The sequence below is a fragment of the Coregonus lavaretus genome (genome assembly GCF_964263955.1).
Source record: "Coregonus lavaretus genome assembly, chromosome: 3".
NCBI classification, from domain to species: domain Eukaryota; kingdom Metazoa; phylum Chordata; class Actinopteri; order Salmoniformes; family Salmonidae; genus Coregonus; species Coregonus lavaretus.
Genome location: NC_139990.1, coordinates 9,769,687 through 9,789,850, shown reverse-complemented (window position 1 = coordinate 9,789,850; position 20,164 = coordinate 9,769,687). Strand labels below are relative to the sequence as shown.

Here is a 20,164-nt window from a genome sequence, read left to right as displayed (position 1 = left end):
GCGGCATCGCAGAGGGTACCGGCCGAGGAGGAAGCCCGAGAGACAGCCCCAATAATTGTTTTGGGGGGGGCTAAAAGGCTGGTTGGCGGAGCCTAGAGTTAGAGCAGAGCCAACTCCCCGTACTCAGGCTAGGAAGCGTGAGACTGGGCAGGCTCCGAGTTATGCGGAGCCACGTACTGTGCCGCGAGTGTTCCGGCACAGTCCTGTACGTCCGGTGCTAGCACCACGCACGTGTCGTGCTAAGAAGGGCATGCAGCCAGGACGGGGTGTGCCGGCTCAACGCTCGTGGCCTCCAGTACACCTCCTCGGTCCCGTATGTCCTGAGCCAGTGCCACGTGCTGTAGCGCCAGTACGAGTGCACAGCCCTGTACGTCCTGTGCTGATGCCTCACACATATTGTGTGGAAATAGGCATTCAGCCAGGACGGGTTGTGTCAGCTCTCCGCTCCAGACCTCCAGTCCGCCTCCACAGTCCGGCCCGGCCCGTTCCGGCTCCCCGCACCAAGCCTGTGGTGCGCGTCGCCAGCCCGGTCCGGCCTGTTCCTGCTCCCCGCACCAAGACAGTGGTGCGCGTCGCCAGCCCGGTCCGGCCTGTTCCTGCTCCCCGCACCAAGCCAGTGGTGCGCGTCGCCAGCCCGGTCCGGCCTGTTCCTGCTCCCCGCACCAAGCCTGTGGTGCGCGTCGTCAGCCCGGTCCGGCCCGTTCCTGCTCCCCGCACCAAGCCAGTGGTGCGCGTCGTCAGCCCGGTCCGGCCCGTTCCTGCTCCCCGCGCCAAGCCAGTGGTGCGTGTGTCCAGTCCGGCACGGCCCGTGCCTGTTCCACCGGTGCCTGGTCCGGCACCGGTCAGCTGCTCCACTCCGGAGTCAGAGCAATCCGCTCCACCGGGGTCCGGTCCAACTCCAGTCAGCGGATCCACTCCGGAGCCAGAGCAATCCGCTCCACCGGTGTCCAGTCCAGCTCCGGCCAGCGGCTCCAGTCCGGAGCCGGTAAGGTTTGGTCCACCGTCGTCGGGTCCAGCTCCAGTCAGCGGGACCAGACCAGACCAGGGGCGCAACGGGGAGGTGGAGAAAAGGTGGTGGTCACGCCCGGAGCCGGATCCGCCTCCGAGGCGGAATGCCCACCCGGCCCCTACCCTCTTGTGTTTGTGTGGCGCGGTCGCAGTCCGCGCCTTTGGGGGGGGGGGTACTGTCACGCCCTGGCTCTGGGGACTCTTAAATGTTGAGCCAGGGTGTGGATTTTTCTATGTTTAGTTTTCTATGTTTTTTGTTCTAGATCGTTTAGATCTATGTTGGCCAGGGTGGTTCCCAATCAGAGGCAGCTGTAGCTCGTTGTCTCTGATTGGGGACCATACTTAGGCAGCCTGTTAGCACCAGTTAGGTTGTGGGATCTTGTTCCGTAAAGGTTTGCGTTGTTGTAACCTCAGGACTTCACGTATCGTTCGTTTTGTTGTTTTGTTCGTGTGTTGTGTACTAAATAAAATGTACGCTTATCACGCTGCGCCTTGGTTCCACGAGTCATCAGTCAACGTGCGTGACAAACAGCCTCAACTCTTTTGGGAAGGCTTTCCACTAGATGTTGAAACATTGCTGCGGGGACTTGCTTCCATTCAGCCACAAGAGCATTAGTGAGGTTGGGCACTGATGTTGGTCGATTAGGCCTGGCTCGCAGTCGGCATTTCAATAAATCCCAAAGGTGTTCGATGGGGTTGAGGTCAGGGCTCTTTGCAGGCCAGTCAAGTTCTTCCACACCCATCTCGACAAACCATTTCTGTATGGACCTCGCTTTGTGCACGGGGGCATTGTCATGCTGAAACAGGAAAAGGCCTTCCCCAAATTGTTGCCACAGAAGATTTCCCTTCACTGGAACTAAGGGGCCTAGCGCAATCCATGAAAAACAGCCCCAGACCATTATTTCTTCTTCACCAAACTTTACAGTTGGCACTATGCATTGGGGCAGATAGCGTTCTCCTGGCATCCGCCAAACCCAGATTTGTCCATCGGACTGCCTGATGGTGAAGTGTGATTCATCACTCCAGAAAACGCATTTCCACTGCTCCAGAGTCCAATGGCAGCGAGCTTTACACCACTTCAGTCGACGCTTGGCATTGCGCATGGTGATCTTAGGCTTGTGTGCGGCTGCTCGGCCATGGAAACCTATTTCATGAAGCTTCCGACGAACAGTTCTTGTGCTGACGTTGCTTCCAGAGGCAGTTTGGAACTCGGAGTGTTGCAACCGAGGACAGACGAATTTTACGCGCTACACGCCTCAGCACTCGGCGGTTCCGTTCTGTGAGCTTATGTGGTCTACCATTTCGCGGCTGAGCCGTTGTTGCTCCTAGACGTTTCCTCTTCACAAAAACAGAACTTACAGTTGACCGGGGCAGCTCTAGCAGGGCAGAAATTTGACGAACTGACTTGTTGGAAAGTTGGCATTTTATGACGGTGCCACGTTAAGTCACTGAGCTCTTCAGTAAGGCCATTCGACTGCCAATGTTTGTCTATGGAGATTGCTTGGCGGTGTGCTCGATTTTATACACTTGTCAGCAACGAGTGTGGCTGAAATAGCCGAATCCACTAATTTGAAGGGTTGTCCACATACTTTCGTATATATAGTGTACATTCTTATCTAGAAGACATCTTACCTGAGTCAAGGAATGTCTTAACATGCACACTTTTCATACTTTCATAGTTTTTCCTGACCATAAAAGAGACCTGACCTGACAAAGAACAACTCTGGGCCCTAGTTTCCAGCTGTAATATGGTCAGGACAAATTACTTGGCTGGTATATCTAGGAACCAATTTTTTCCTGGTCAAGTCGTGTAGTCAGGAACAACTCCTGGTTGTAGTCATGAAACTACTTACTTAACTGGACTGGCACTTTAATTTGTAAAGCTACATGGACGAAGACTTTAGAGACACTGAATTAGAACAAACTAATATTATGAGAGACACACGGAGGCTCGTTGATGACAGGGTCAAGAACTTGTCTTCATGATTCGACACCACTGGGCTCCAAGGCAATCAAATGAATTGGTTTGCTAATTAAGCCAAAATAATGTGTGTCCATAAAGTAAGCATATCGATTCAATGCTCTCTGAGACAGAAACAAAGGAGAGATGATGGAGAGATGCTGAATATAGATGGAGAGATGATGGAGAGATACTGAATATAGATGGAGAGATGATGGAGAGATACTGAATATAGATGGAGAGATGCTGAATATAGATGGAGAGATGATGAATATAGATGGAGAGATGATGGAGAGATGCTGAATATAGATGGAGAGATGATGGAGAGATGCTGAATATAGATGGAGAGATGATGGAGGGATGCTGAATATAGATGGAGAGATGATGGAGAAATGCTGAAGATAGATGGAGAGATGATGGAGAGATGCTGAATATAGATGAAGAGATTATGCTGCATATTGATGGAGAGATGATGGAGAGATTATGCTGAATATAGATGGAGAGATAATGCTGAATATTGATGAGAGATGATGCTGAATATAGATGAAGAGATGATGCTGAATATAGATGGAGCGATGATGGATTGATGATGCTGAATATAGATGGAGAGATTATGCTGAATATTGATGGAGAGATGATGCTGAATATAGATGGAGAGATGATGGAGATGCTGAATGTAGATGGAGAGATGTTGGAGTGTGTCACGGTCGTTCATGAACGAGACGGACCAAGGCGCAGCGTGATATGCATTCATGTTTATTTAAGAAATAAACGCACAACCAAAACAACAAACGAAACGTGAAGTCCAAGGTAGACAAAATAACATACCTCACACTGAAAAAAGATCCCCCAACCCACTAGTGCCAACCGGCTACCTAAGTATGGGCCCCAATCAGAGACAACGAGCTACAGCTGCCTCTGATTGGGAACCACCCTGGCCAACATAGATCTAAACGATCTAGAAACTAAACATAGAAAAACCCAACACAGAAAATACACACCCTGACTCAACAAATACAAGTCCCTTGAGTCAGGGCGTGACAGAGTGATGATGCTTAATATAGATGGAGAGATGATGCTGAATATAGATGGAGAGATGATGCTGAATATAGATGGAGAGATGATGCTGAATATAGATGGAGAGATGATGCTGAATATTGATGGAGAGATAATGCTGATTATTGATGGAGAGATGATGGAGAGATGATGCTGAATATAGATGGAGAGATGATGCTGAATATAGAAGATGATGAATATAGATGATGCTGATTGATGCTGAATATAGATGATGATGAATATAGATGGTGGTGGTCAACCCTTTCTGGTTCTACATTCAAGTAATCCAACCATCAATCCTCACCAGTCCCCGTGTAAAGTCATTGGTTAACCTTGGTTTGTCCAACTCAAGATTTACATCTTATATGACCTTGACCAAGTGAACAATGGATTTTAAAACAGGCTTAATCCTCAGTACACCCAACCTATAGTAGGCTTGAAATAGTAGCCAGCTAGCTACCGTACCAACTCTGATATTGACGTTCTCTTCAGACACCCCAGAGAGGTGTTTTTTTTATGTCTGTCAGCTATGTGTTGTTGATTAATGACTCCATCGATCATAAGGGACTGTATGTAGCAGCTATACCCAATAACATCGCTACAATTCTCATTGTGTATTAACTGATTAATCAGTAATGTTGTTCATAAATGATTGACTACATAATATACACCTGCTTAGCTCACGTGCGAGTATGCACAACACACATGGTTATTTTATATTGTAAAGCGTGAACTTGTTTTTGTTGTTTTCTCTTCTAGTTGCACTCTCCGCTCTCTCCCTCACCGGGGCTACACAACCATGTGCTGTCAGAGAACGAGGTAGGGTTGTGACTTTCCACTGAACTCATTCCCCTATTGTCCTGATGCTTATACAGGGATCAACTGAAAAAGAGATGTCAGTCTCACTGTGACTTCCCTGGTTGAATAAAGGATACATAAATCAAATAGTCCTTCGATGCTCACACTGACTGCATCCTCTCCTCTCTCGCTCGCTCGCTCTCTTGCTCTCTCTCACTCTTTCTCTCTCACACTCTTGCTCTCTCTCACTCTTGCTCTCTCTCACGCTTGCTCTCTCTCACGCTTGCTCTCTCTCACTCTCTCATCCCTCTTTCTCTCCAGCTGTCAGACATGTACTCCACGGTGAGGAAGACACACCTAGACGTGGAGGAGAAGGAGAGTGACTACAGCAGCATCGCAGAGATCAAGGGTCTGGTCCCTGAGTCGTCCTCCAGTGATCTCTACGCTACTCTCAGGGACATCTACCCCCAGCTCGGAGAGGGGGAGTCAGACCCCCAGCGACCCCCTGGGGACCTCCAGGATCCCCCTGCGGAGAGCATTGACCCGGGCTACGAGAACATCTGCCTCACTAAGACTGGTAGTGGAGAGGACTTGGGGCTAAGGAACCAGGTTCAGGAGCCAGACTATGAGAGTGTAGATGAGCTGGGCCTGAACAGGGAGAGTTCCCGTCTCTAACTGGGGAGTACAGCTACAGTGAGGGGCCTAAACCTGAGCCTATGGGGCCTCAACCTCAACCCCAGCAGTTAGCCTAACTCCTAGCCTCACCCTCAAGCCCAGCCATTAGCCTAACTCCTAGCCTCACCCTCAACCCCAGTCATTAGCCTAACTCCTAGTCTCACCATCAACCCCAGCAGTTAGTCTAACTCCTAGCCTCACTCTCAACCCCAGACATTAGCCTAACTCCTAGCTTCACCCTCAACCCCAGCCATTAGCCTAACTCCTAGCCTCAACCCCAGCCATTAGCCTAACTCCTAGCCTCAACCCCAGCCATTAGCCTAACTCCTAGCCTCAACCTTTACCCAAGCAGTTAACCTAACTCCTAGCCTCACCCTCAACCCCAGCCATTAGCCTCACTACTAGCCTCAACTTTACCCAGCAGCCCTGATGACAGGGACACCACCTCAGAGCTCTGAACTTCAACCTTCAACCCTACCGCCCATCATCACCAATTCAGGGTTTCCGCCCACTACCCCCTCAGTGCAGTTTGGGTGTGCCCACCGCCCAGCGATATCTGATTGAACTAGCTATAATCTTAACTCTCCATCATAAATTCATGGTGCCCTTAAATTACAATGTACGTACTCGGGGTGCTATCATATCAGTATCTGAACTATGAAATCACCGCCCGTTTCCAAGTTATTGGCATCCGTCCACTTTTTTATGTCACTTCAACTCGGCTTCTCACTCTTTATCATGGTGCACATCACATCACTGAAGATTGAAGGTTAGCTACATTATCAACGACTGCTATCAATGTGGGAAGGGAAGGGAAAGGACATTATTGCTACATTATCCATCACCATCATAATCACTTCATCAGACCATAAAATAGTACATTTCTAGGCATTTATAACCAGTCATTACAAATTGAGTTAATTTTATAAGGCTGGTGACAAGCAGACTGGCCAGTGACTCTTTGTCAGTGCCTTGTGATTGAACACCAATGATTCTTTGTGCCATAATGTCGTTCTATAAGGCACTTATAAAGGTATGAGTAGAATGTTTCCCCACAATGTAGTGTCACTTTTTATATCATCCGTTCTCCCTTCCTAGTGCCACGTTTCATTCAGAACATCATGATAAATCAGAGATACGATAGACATGTGTACTTACATACTATTGTGAAATAAGTAGCCTCAAGTCAGGCAGTTTAGACGGCTGAACTCTAAATGGAACAGCTTTTTTAGTTTCTAAAACATTGTTTATTTTATTTACATGTCAACCTTTAAAAAAAATCAAATTCCTATTTATTTGAAGATGGTGGGTCATTGTGTGATTTTAAGGGATATCAGGAAGTGTCTGTTTATGAGGGAAACTTGAAAAGGTTTTGTTCTGTACATAGGATAAACAGAGGAATAAGTGGGTTACCATGGTAATAAAGAGGAATAAGTGGGTTACCATGGTAATAAAGTAGAAAAGGTACTCATAAATAATCCAGACTTTTTTTAAAGGATTTATTCGTTCAAACAAAAGACAAACATATCTATCAATGTTGCTGTGATTTATTGTGTGATTTCTTGTGTGAATTGTTCAACTCAGTTGTTTTTCTTTTAGATATTTCTTCACATGATTCAAAATGTATTTAAAATACTTGTATTCGCTCAATGTGACAATATGCAACAGCAAAACGGTGTGTGTTAATGCAGCTGTATTGATCAAGGTGTATAATATGTGTTTGTACGGCGTGTTTATGTTTCTGCTTACCCTAATGTAGGTACGCATATGGTCTGTATTGATATGGTAGAAAATTATTTTAAAGCACAAAGTGTCAAAAAACATTATGCTACTGCTTCTGTACAGAGCTTATAGCAACAACAACATCATACATACTGTGGCTTGCGAAAGTATTCAACCCCCTTGGAATTTTTCCTATTTTGTTGCCTTACAACCTGGAATTAAAATGGATTTCTTTGGGGTTTGTATCATTTGATTTACACAACATGCCTACCACTTTGAAGATGCAAAATATTTTTTGTTGTGAAACAAACAAGAATTAAGACAAAAAAACAGATAACTTGAGCGTGCATAACTATTCACCCCCCCCAAAGTCAATACTTAGTAGAGCCACCTTTTGCAGCAATTACAGCTGCAAGTCTCTTGGGGTATGTCTCTATAAGCTTGGCACATCTAGCCACTGGGATTTTTGCCCATTCTTCAAGGCAAAACTGCTCCAGCTCCTTCAAGTTGGATGGGTTCCGCTGTTGTACAGCAATCTTTAAGTCATACCACAGATTCTCAATTGGATTGAAGTCTGGGCTTTGACTAGGCCATTCCAATACATTTAAATGTTTCCCCTTAAAGAGTGTTGCTTTAGCAGTATGCTTAGGGTCATTGTCCTGCTGGAAGGTGAACCTCCGTCCCAGTCTCAAATCTCTGGAAGACTGAAACAGCTTTCCCTCAAGGATTTCCCTGTATTTAGCGCCATCCTTCAATTCTGACCAGTTTCCCAGTCCCTGCCGATGAAAAACATCCCCACAGCATGATGCTGCCACCACCATGCTTCACTGTGGGGATGGTGTTCTCGGGGTGATGAGAGGTGTTGGGTTTGCGCCAGACATAGCGTTTTCCTCGATGGCCAAAAAGCTCAATTTCTTTACACAATGGCTTTTTTCTGGCCACTCTTTTTCTGCCCAGCTCTGTGGAGTGTATGCCTTAAAGTGGTCCTATGGACAGATACTCCAATCTCCACTGTGGAGCTTTGCAGCTCCTTCAGAGTTATCTTTGGTCTCTTTGTTGCCTCTGATTAATGCCCTCCTTGCCTGGGCCGTGAGTTTTGGTGGGCGGCCCTCTCTTGGCAGGTTTGTTGTGGTCCCATATTCTTTCAATTTTTTAATAATTTTCATTTCACTTCACCAATTTGGACTATTTTGTGTATGTCCATTACATGAAATCCAAATAAAAATCCATTTAAATTACAGGTTGTAATGCAACAAAATAGGAAAAACGCCAAGGGGGATGAATACTTTTGCAAGGCACTGTACATTTAACCCATCATGTGCACAATTTGAATATCAAATGCTTCTAACTTACCTATTTGAACAAGCACTATTAATGTAGCATGTGCTGACGACATGCTAACCAAGGGTTGTAAATAGTTAGAGTGCTATTTCATTAACTCAGCTAATGTATAAATTTGCAAATGGTAAAGTATATTTTGTAGTATGTATGCATGTGATTTGGACTGCTTTAATAGTGGCTATAAAGCACATACAGTACAGGAAGCCTGTGATGTCATTTTAAGGGAATTCCATATGAAAGGTGTTATCATAAATACAGATGTATTTAGGCTAGCTGTAAAAGATACAGTGGTTGATTGAATGGTGGCTAATGACAGTTTTGGGTTCTGTATTCGGTTTAATAGGACACCATCCCATTGGTTATTTTGTTCTGTCGTTTTATTCAAGTATGGTACATTGTGTTGGTACAGGCATTTTAAAACGTGAAAGTCAAAGTTGGTACTTTTATTTTTTTAAAGAAAAGTGAATGAATATTGTTGTTTGGTGTTTATTTTCAAACTAACCGAGTAATTTGTGACTGTAAATAACTAGCTATCGCAATGATGATATCTGCATTTGACAGTTAAACAATGATATTATCTTACTTTTCCTCCCATTTCTCTATTATCTCAATATTGCACATTATTGGTGTACGCAGTGAGTGAGTGCATTTCATTACACATGCATGAGCTTGAATGAGCTTGTTGACGACAAACCCAGCGCCCAGGTTGACTGATTTTATATTCACAAATGATATCCAATAAGGAGAGAAAGGACAGATCCCACTAAATTAGCCACAATTGATAAACATGCAAGATGCTATACATTTCAAAAAAGCAAGGGCCCTACATATGATATTTTACACACATTTTATAGAGCATAATTGTCTTTGCGATTAACATTCATGAAAAAACATGACCTTTTAATGACCATTGTTCTCTCCTACAGATTCCAGATTAGTCCATGTAGCAGGAAATGCCATCATTTAAACCTAATGGTGTCCATGGAAATGCCGTTAAAGGCCTTTAACAAACGGTCTGTCAAAGAGGAACGTTAGTGCCAAATCTTACATCCAACGGTACCATACACAGACGCGCGTACACGCACGCACACTCTTACAGGAGGGAGTGGGTTATGGGGAGGTGGGGGGCCCAGGCATGGAGAGAAGGTCCATCATAGCACCCTCTCATTCAGCCCACTAATAATGAAACAATACATTCTCAACAAGCAGCAGAGAATTCCTTACCATTGTCTTTCATTATGGGTGTTGTGTCCCAAATGGCACCCTATTGCCTCTGTAGTGCACTACTTTTGAACAGGGCCCGTAGGACTCTGGTCAAAAGTATTGCACTAATAAATACTGTAGGTATAGGGAAAAGGGTGCAATTTGGGACGCAACCAGAGCAATGCTTTCTTTGGCAGTTATGTGCACATCTGTCATAAGATTCTGTCTGGCTTCCTGTGTATGCATGAAAATATTTTATGACCATAAATGGGAAATATTAAAAGATGTATAACAAATAAGTGTGTATTTTTTATTCATGAAGATAGCTTGCAGAGGAGAATGGTGTTTTTATACATTTCATCTGGTACGTTGATTAGCTATTTGCAACAGTATTGGATTTATTCATTGAAAGTTTGTCATGTTAGCAGTTAAAGAGGCTCATATGGAGCATTCATACATGCCCCCCAAAAAATTGTATTAGGCCTACCCTCTGACCAAAAGAGGGAAACAAATATTAGGTAGCACTAATTTCACAGTAGGTCTACACCAATGTTCCCTCAAAAAAAAGTAGGCACTGAGCAAATTTCAGATCTGCTGAGCGCAAACTTGAACGTTGTGAAAATTCTGTGCAACTTCCAGCGCATTTACTGTGAACACTGAGGCTGTACCCGCTTTAAGTTACAGTGTTAACAGTAGCTATGTAGGCTACTGTAGCTATTTGATCATAATGTAGGCCTACCAGAGTGGCCTACCATCCAAAACTATGGAGAAAATGCATCCCATAACATTTTAACATGGAAATAGCTGTTCAATCATTCAGCCTACAGTAGCAGACAATGTGTGGTGTTCAATGTAGGCCTACATTCCATGAGACTTTTGAAAAAAAAGCATACAGGGCTTGACATTAACCTGTTCTTCCACTTGTCCTTCAGACAAGGAGGTGACTGAAAATGTTGTGCAAGAAACCACTTTACAAAATAAAATGCATTATTATTCCCATACCATTATTACAGAGAATCAGACAAATTACTGTATGCTACCCTCTGCCTATTGGCTACTTAGCTTATTCAAGCCTGTCTCAAAATACAACACTGCCCCTTTAAGACAAAAAAAAGCTCTTTACCTGACTTGCTTTTCAAAGATGTCTAGAAATATATACGTTTTGTGCTCTTGTAGGAAGCAATCACTCCCCTATTGCTGACTAGAAATGAGCTATAACTGGGCTAATAACTCACTAACTAGCAAAGGAAACTGTGAAAAGGATATGAACAAAATGTGCACGTGGCTACATGCAGCTCTCGCTTTCATCTAAAACAAGCGCATCTACTCACGACCGCTCATGCTGTAAACACAGTCCAGTTAAAAGTAAATGGCACAAATCCATATAATGCAATGGTATATTTGCATATAGGCCTACTGCAGCTCTGATTGTTTATGCCGCACCCGTCTGTGTAGAGTATGGGCTGAGTAGTGCTTGTCAATGCAATAGAATCCTACTCCGATGCGTTCTGCCTACAACAAAATATCTTGCATAGTTGGTTTTGTTTCGGTATGTTACATTGAAAGTGGCTAATACTGTATTGATTCGATCACAATTGCCACAGTAAAGGGAAACGTTAATGGTGTTAACAGGGAAAACTCTAGGACAGTGGTCACCAACCTTTTCTGAGTCAAGATCACTTTGGGTCAAAATGCAAACCGAGATCTACCGCTCAGATTATTTTTTAACATGACTTAAAAAACGTAAGCTTATGCAACATTAACCAATTTTAAACAGTACTGTAGCAATGAGGTTTGTGCTGTAAGCTATAGGCCCAATACATTATCACCGCATATTGTCTTTGCTTGAATTGCCCTGCCAATGCATTGTTGTTCGGGCCATTGTTTTTATTAATATTTCGAAATCTGAGGTAGGCTATATGATCACACCGGTAATAGATCCGTTGTTGTATTACTTGTGAAGCACAGCTGAGTGAGCATACATTTAAATAATTTGCTTTTTATTTTACTGGGCTGATTGATGGTGCCTGCATCTGATGAGCAGTGTCAGCAGAGAGAGAGAGCAGCAGACTGAGGGTCCACCTCTCAATATCCCTTCACTCTCCCTTTCCTCCACTGACACTGACCAAAAAGGGACACCATCCATCTTCCAGCTGATGGCGAAACTCCAGTTGCACTGTATTATTTCTGCATCATGCACACATTCATGTTGTTCCTCCTATGAACAGAGAAAGTGAAATATTCCTCGATATTAAAAAAGACCCATGTCGCTAATAATAACAACAACGCAAGCCCATAGATACACGTTCCTACTCATTCATTACTGCTGCAGTGCTTGTTTTGGCGCTGAGTGTAAATAGGAAGAACGCACATTTTATGGCTTATAAAAGTGTTGAATACAAAGTGTTGACAGTGCTGAGTAAAAACTTAAACATGAACTCACTAATAACAACAGCATCTCTTTGCTGTATTCGTTGACAGTCTCTCTCTAGTCAAGGTTTTAAACGTTTTGAAATTTCACAGTATCAACTTTGCTTTTATGCCTGCTACGTTACTGCAGACACGATAGAACTCTAATGCACTTGATTTGCTCTCTGGGCCCGTTGGGAAGGCAGAGTTTGTACCTTCAGACGCATGAAATGGTTCAAAATGGCAACAGTTCGCCTACCCGGCGCGCAGGGCAGCTGAAACGGTTGCACCTACCGTGAACAGGCGTAGACATTTTTTTTTTTAAAGGAACACAAGGCATTATCGTTGGTTTTTTTACAGAAATGTTTGGCGATCGACTAGGAATGTATTGGAGATCGACCGGTTGGTGACCACTGCTCTAGAAAGTTGAGTGAAGTTCAATCTCGTGCTTCTCTCTGTGGGCTGATATTCCTGCGCGGCAGTCCAGGGGAACATTGGTCTACACATACTAAGGAATTGTTATGGTAATACCAATACCATTCTCTGTAGGTGGCTACTTAGCCTACCCAGTTAAAACAGTGCCTTAAAATAAAGTGCAACCAATTATTGTTTTATACTGAACAAAAATATAAAGGCAACATGCAACAATTTCAAAGATTTTGCTGAGTACAGTTCATATAAGGAAATCAGTCAATTGAAATAAATTCCTTAGGTCCTAATCTATGGATTTCACATGACTGGGCAGGGGCGCAGCCATGGGTGGGCCTGGGAGGGCATAGGCCCACCCACCTGGGAGCCAGGCCCAGCAAATAAGAATGAGTTTTCCCCCACAAAAGGGCATTATTACAGACAGAAATACGCCTCCTCCCCCCCTCCGGCGATCCCGCAGGTGAAGCAGCCGGATGTGGAGGGCTTCCGTGGTTACACGTGGTCTGCGGTTGTGAGGCCGGTTGAACATACTGCCAAATTCTCTAAAACAACGTTGGAGGCGGCTTATGGTAGAGAAATTATCATATAATTATCTGGCAACAGCTCTGGTGGACATTCCTGCAGTCAGCATGCCAATTGCACGCTCCCTCAAAACTTGAGACATCTGTGGCATTATGTTGTGTGACAAAACTGCACATTTTAGAGAGGCCTTTTATTGTCCCCAGCACAAGGTGCACCTGTGTAATGATCATGCTGTTTAATCAGCTTCTTGATATGCCACACCTGTCAGGTGGATGGATTATCTTGACAAATGATAAAATGCTCACTAACAGGGATGTAAACAAATTTGTGCACAAAAGTTGAGAGAAATAAGCTTTTTGTGCATATGGAACATTTTTGGGTTATTTTATTTCAGCTCATGAAACATGGGACAAGCACTTTACATGTTGCATTTATATTTTTGTTCAGTGTAGCTCACTTGGATAGATAGGCCTATGATCATTTCACCCTAAACTGTGAATCTTGCTTTATTTGGTGTGAGAGAGATTCTGACCCATTTTTCTGATAGTCATCATCAAATTAATTATTTGATGCCTTATAAATCCAGGAGAAATGCTTTAACGTAATGCCCTTCATAGCTCCTAAAATAAAACTTTGTAGGCTAAGACAAGTATACAGAATAATAGTAGGCTTAGATTTGCTTTCAAACTATTCGTTTATGCTTGAAATATACATAATAACACTGGCTTCTCAACTAGTCATGCTGAGCCTGGCTGGTCTACATTTTTCTTTGCGCTACATTCCCATCTTTTTCTCCTCTCCCCTCCCTTCTCCCTTCTCTCTCCTCGTTTCCTCTTCTCTACATCGTTGCGTCATTGTTTTGAATGGAGCCAAAACTTGTCTATTATATTGACAAAATAGTCGATTAACCGCACTAACAATGGAAATACATGTCCTCAAAGATGGAAGGCAGGCGAGATCAGGTGGGACCATTCTATCCAATGATTGGGCAGATACGCGTTTGAACAACAGGCCATAGAGATAGATAGAGGACTCATCTTTGTATCTGTGCCACAATAGCGTCTGTGACAGCATGAGCAGCGCCATTGTGGCTATCTCCATTTTAAAGTAGTCAATTTTCTTCTTCTTTATTGGCTGATTGCTCCCAACTCATGGGAATCCCCACCCAGTTGACGACTTTAAGATGGTGGAATCCCTCAATGCCAATGTCCATGTTAAAATGGGTTCAATCCATGATGAGACCTCTATAAAGTCGTTTTTATAAGTTGGTGAAATGCCACGTGTGTCCACTTATATCAGTGCATTTGTAACAACCTAACCATTACAAAACTTATATTAGATCAAACAAGCCTCACGTAGAAAATTAGCAATTACATTTTTTTATGACCAAATTCTACATTGACCTCCATACAACAATTCCTCAATTCGTGGGTTTATTTTTCGTGGACAGATTTTGAAACTTCGCTTCGCCGCTACCTCTCTGCTGGAGCAGCCTCTCCGAATCCCATTACCTTCTGTTGGAGGGAATTTGAGGGAGTTCTATTAACCTGAACCCCGGTTCACCGGTTTATGGCACGTGACATGAACAGGCAAAAGCGGTGAGGGAGTAGCGCCTTTCTCAAATCGAACAGTAGACTAATCTGCGCTGCTCGGTCATGTTGTCAACTAGACAGCATGGTGCATCATCCAGAAACATACATCTCTTTTCCATAAGATATATGTTCAAATGTTCTAACTAGTTTTCATTGGAAAGGCAGATAAAACGTTTTTATCAAGAGCAATCATATTTGCATGTTAAAACAGAATCCTACTCATTACTCAAATCAAATAAAAAAAAATGTGCTACATGCGCCAACCTTACAGTGAAATGCTTACTTACAAGCCCTTAACCAACAATGCAATTTTAAGACAAAAAAGTGTTAAGTAAAAAATAGATAAGTAAAAATTAAATTAAAAAATTAAAGAGCAGCAGTCAAATAAAATAACAGTAGGGAGGCTATATACAGGGGGTACGGGTAGAATCAATGTGAGGGGGAACCGGTTAGTCGAGGTAATTGAGGTAATATGTACATGTGGGTAGAGTGCTTAATCTAGCCTAGGCTACGTCACTTTTGTTTTGAGCCGACCTCTCCGTGGGTTTTGAACAGGGCACCTGGCTCACGCCCGGGAGACAGCCCGGTTCCAAAACGAATGCGATCACTTTTCACCCGGTGCAAACTCCTTCAACTGGGGTAACCCGGGCCAGATAGTCGAATCCCCTCACTGACTGAAAAAATTAGCGTAGCCCAGTGGAGGCGTGTGCTGGGCCGACCAATGGGAGCTCAAATTGACTGCGCGATCGCACATGTTTACAGGCAGCATTCCGCGGGTAGAGACACTGGCTCTTGGCAGTAGGCTACGGACTGGTATTCTAGAATCTGGAAGCGGAGTAACTGTACGCGAATATTTCAGCAGATTTCACCCTGTCAAACGGCAAACCGGTGTAAAATATGTGTGTGAAAGTTAAATTATTTTTCGTGTAGCTCAAAATTAAATTGTTGTTTGTGTATTGGAGAAGCTCTTTTGTTCGGATGAAAATTTGCTTACAAATGTCATTGTCGGTCCTTAAATTCCGTTCCGTGTTTTGTGCTCTCTCGCGAGTTTAGAGGGAACGGTCAGGAAAATAAACAGGTCGAACGAAGAAATATAAGTAGAGGGTCGGTTGAAGAGGTTATGTAGCGGGGAATTACTTGTTTTCATGCGTTTATTAATTGATGCTTGTTGCATTTTCTACACATATTCGTGCTTTCGAATATCGTTCGTTTTGAACCGTGCTAGCAGCAGAGTATGTTGCCCCTTTTTAACATTTGGTTAGGGTTTATGGAGCGCGTAGTCTGTCCGCTGCGGTGTTGTGTTTTTCAATTCTAACTCGACGTCCATAGATAGATATTGAACGCATTCCGCTTTAACATCGGTGCTATACATTTATCGCTATGCATACGAGGCGTTTGGTGAAGCGTTCAATCCTGGGGAGCCGGGTGTATGCGCCGAGTCCGACAGGGGACGGGGCTCCGTTGACAGGAGTTGTACAGGCTGTCAAGCAGGAAAACAGAGATGTTTCAACCGGACCTCGGCGTAACGTCTACACGTTACTAATGCAAGACGGAAGCCTGAAAGAATTCTCCGAGGACGAGATAGCCGTGGGCTTCAACCAAACGACGGCGAAAGGACCGCTCAAGTCGAGCATGAAGGTGTGTGTGACTGTTTGTTTGTGTGTGTGTGTGGCCGGGAAGCCTGCTGTTGTTGAGCGGCGGTGTTTTGCAGCGTTTAACCACTTCGTGCACAGACGGAGCGAGAGCGTGTTATTGCATCCATTGCCCGCCGCTGCAACCGGCGATTACAAACGATGTTAATGATAGGCAGACAGTCACACACCCAGAATAATCCAGATGAGATTTCTGTTCCGGTGCAGAACTGCAGATTGAATAATAACAATGGACTGTCAACATATTTAGCATTAAATACAGGACAAAGGGGTTCCCATTGAATGATTGATTATGATAGGGCCCTAGATGCGCAGTGTTTTTCTGACCGAATGACTGTAGATTTGACCTAGTGGGGTAGGTAGCCGAGGCAAATACGCTCTGCAGCATTTTGGACCGATCAGTGATGTAATAAACCGTCCCAGATTGTACACAATGTATCAGTCGCATATGACATTGGCAATTCATGCATATTAACCCGTCATTGCATTGAAATATGTCAAATTATAATGTATGAATTTATGTAATAACAGTAGTTGCATTTATTTTATTGTGTAGGGGAGTGAGCAGTATGTAATCATTAGCTAGGCTATTTGTTTCATTCATGTCACATTGTGTCCTTCTTGCTGCAACTGAAAACTGTTGACTTTTAGTCTAAATAACTAGCATAGAATAGTAGATGTCATTATTATGCCACACTGGGTGGTACATTGTATTCCTAAATATAAATATGTATTCCTTCCTGTTATGAGTGACCTAATTGCCTGCCTTTAAAAGTTCCAGCTTGATGGTGTCACATGGTTTCACAACAAAGATGGTCTGGTGAGGCTGCCTGCCTGGTGGTCCCTTATAAAAACAGCTCCTATGATGAGAGGGGAATGCATGTGACTGTGTTGGATAACATAGCCTATAAATACGTATTGGGGGTTTGATCCAAGCAATGGGGTCATAGTTCAGTGACACGAATGCAAAACAGGCATATGGAAACATCTTCATAAATGCATGACAGAAATGCAAGATGTCATAGCGCAGGTATTCATATGCACAACCACATTTTATAAACAAGCCCATTCCATTATGTATACATTTACATTTACATTTTAGTCATTTAGCAGACGCTCTTATCCAGAGTGCATACATTATTTTTTGTATTTTTCATACTGGCCCCCATGGGAATCAAACCCACAACCCTAGCGTTGCAAACGCCATGCTCTACCAACCGAGCTACATCCCTGCCGGCCATTCCCTCCCCTACCCTGGACGACGCTGGGCCAATTGTGCGCCGCCCCATGGGTCTCCCGGTCGCGGCCGGCTACGACAGAGCCTGGATTCGAACCAGGATCTCTAGTGGCACAGCTATACTGTATAGTCAGAATGTAACTACTGGTCAAATACAGTTCCATATAGAGCAATGTAAGTAGTATGCTTGCATAAAGGCACGACAGAAATGCAAGACCTCATAGCCAGCGCCTCCTAGCAACCACATTTTATAAACAAGCCATAATTTCCATTTATAGTCAGAATGTAATAATTTTAAAGGAATAACGTTCTAACAGAATGGTAGCTTCCCTCAGCACAGCTCAATCTTCTAAAAGTTGAAAGACAAGACGTGGATAGAATCAGGGGACGGAGGAGAGTAGGGGTCAGAGGGTGGCAGGAGGAGAAGAGGGAGTAGAGGAAGGGTGTGAGAGTTGTTTAACTGAAGAGGGTCACATCTCCCAGCAAGCAGTTGCTGTAGCAGCCGTAGTAACAAAGCATGGCTTGGAGAGAGAAGGACACCGCTTGGAGAGAAGTGCATGGCTTGGAGAAGAATCTGGAGCTCTGGCAAGGTGCCCAGAATGCCAAATGAGCACCATTTTCTTTAGAGGAAGAAGGAGTGGATGGAGGGAAGGAAGGAGGAGTGGATGGAGAGGGAAGAGGGTGATGGAGGTGGGAGAATGCCACTTGTTGTTGTAAAGGAAGGAGGTGTAGCGTTGACCGACTGACTGCCATTAAAGGTGGCTCCCTCACAGACAAAGGCATGTGTTGTTGTTGTTTTCAGTTGATTGACATCAGACAGACCCTAACTGAAGCTAACTGGCTGACTCTTTGTTCATCAGCACATTGCTCCTCATGCTCCGACCAACCGACCGACCGACCACAGGTTGGCGTGCGCTCTGCCAAAATCATTCACCATGCAGTGTAGCCAAGGCAAGGCCTCCCCTTGCTTTGAGGGAAGGATAATGGATCCTGCGGTCAGAGGCCTGTGTTGGTGAATGGAGAAGCACTAATCAGTATCCTGACTGTTGCATTTGGGTGTCGTAAGCCAGTGATGTGACGGTTCAGAGAATGAGATCAAAATGGTTAACTAGGCTACATCACCAGACACATGGAGTGTTTTTAAACCAATCAATTACTGTACTCCTGATCTCCTCTTGTTTTGTGTGTAGTCTACTATGTAGCAATACATATCATTGGAAGTTAAACTTTAATAACATTGCATGTATATCTTACTACAATAATATTGGATGCTCTGGCTGGCTATGTAAGCAAGTCTTTTTTCTTTACCCTGGAGCGAAGCCCTCCCCATTAGGTAAATTCACATCCTTGTATGTACATATAACCTGTAATCCAGGTAAATCTCCTGAATTCTACAAATATATAGCTTTTTCAATAATATTTAAATGTTTAATAGCACTGTATAGGCTAGGCATATTTGTTGAACATTTAATCTGAATACATTTGATAAAATATATCCTAATCTCTTTGTGAACAATACATCACATGAGTTGAACACAAATACCATTAGGATGAAACCAAGTATACCATGACTCCTGAGCTATTGACAATTTATGATGCATGGAAACTTCTTTACCTTTGGCCTACTAGAGGTGAAAAACCTAATGCCTAAAGCAAGAAAATTATTTTGTGTGTGTGGTGTGTACAGCATGGTAGCTTGTTAAACGCCTTACATTATTAATCTCCTGAATTTAGGAGCTGCGAGACAGTTACCCCACATTGAATACTCTTAAGACGCGTGCAACTCAACTTACATTTTATGGCCGATTTGGCTAGCTCTGCAATTTCCTGCCATGCATGAAATATCATCATTCATATGGCTGTGAAAGGAAGTGATGGAGATTGGTTTCGTTATAGTCAAATAACTGGTCTGGGTAAAAGTTAATCTTTCTCTTAGTTCAGATAATCCATCTTGTTGTTTTACTCAAGTCCTGTTTTCAGAAAGTCTTTCTCGCCCGTTAAATGTTTGCTCAGCCAGGTTTTTATAGATAATAATCCATCTTTTACCTCATTAATCTAAGTAAACTGGAAAACTGTTTAAAGCTGTGTGTGTGACTGTGTAGCCTGTAGTTTTCTCTCCAGTTGAGAGCTAACCATGTTCCAGTGCGTTTTGGAGATGATCTCAATCCCACTGTAAGGGTGTTGGGCATATTGTCCTTCAACGCTCCGCTGGTGCACTTAGCCATGTGGATCTCCCTCTCTTCCTGGCCTGGATCTGCCCTTTCCACTGTGTGCGTCTGGTGTGTGTGTTCAGCGTGCACGTCTGGTGGTTGATGTCTTTATTTAGGGTGCCCCAAAAAAAGTGTGCACGGCATGGCTCACACGCTATCTGTTGCGTGCCGAGTCGTTTTGTGTGTGCGTGTGTGTGTATGCTGCTTCGTGTGGCGCCTCACATTATTGTTGCAATGGGTAGTGGTTTCCAGAATGTCAGGGGAGATGCTTGCTTGTGCAAAAGGGAATGGCTGTCATCACCACCGGAGCACTGCAGCAACAAGAGCAACCACCTTCAGGGGCTTTCTCA

General features: G+C 43.9%; 2 protein-coding genes across 2 annotated transcripts in view; both read left to right on the top strand.

The window, feature by feature from the left end:
- The window catches only part of LOC311126758 (phosphoprotein associated with glycosphingolipid-enriched microdomains 1-like), an 82,180-nt gene extending 74,723 nt beyond the window's left edge, over positions 1-7,457 (top strand). Inside the window, exons 8-9 of the mRNA XM_084158558.1 lie at positions 4,784-4,843; positions 5,144-7,457. Of these exons, the coding sequence (XP_084014684.1) occupies positions 4,784-4,843; positions 5,144-5,497 (414 nt within the window). The 3' untranslated portion in view covers positions 5,498-7,457. The remainder of the gene's footprint in view (positions 1-4,783; positions 4,844-5,143) is intronic.
- An 8,334-nt stretch (positions 7,458-15,791) lies between these two features.
- Positions 15,792-20,164, top strand: part of znf704 (zinc finger protein 704) — a 61,706-nt gene continuing 57,333 nt past the window's right edge. The window contains exon 1 of the mRNA XM_084158363.1: positions 15,792-16,353. Within this exon, the coding sequence (XP_084014489.1) occupies positions 16,096-16,353 (258 nt within the window). The 5' untranslated portion in view covers positions 15,792-16,095. The remainder of the gene's footprint in view (positions 16,354-20,164) is intronic.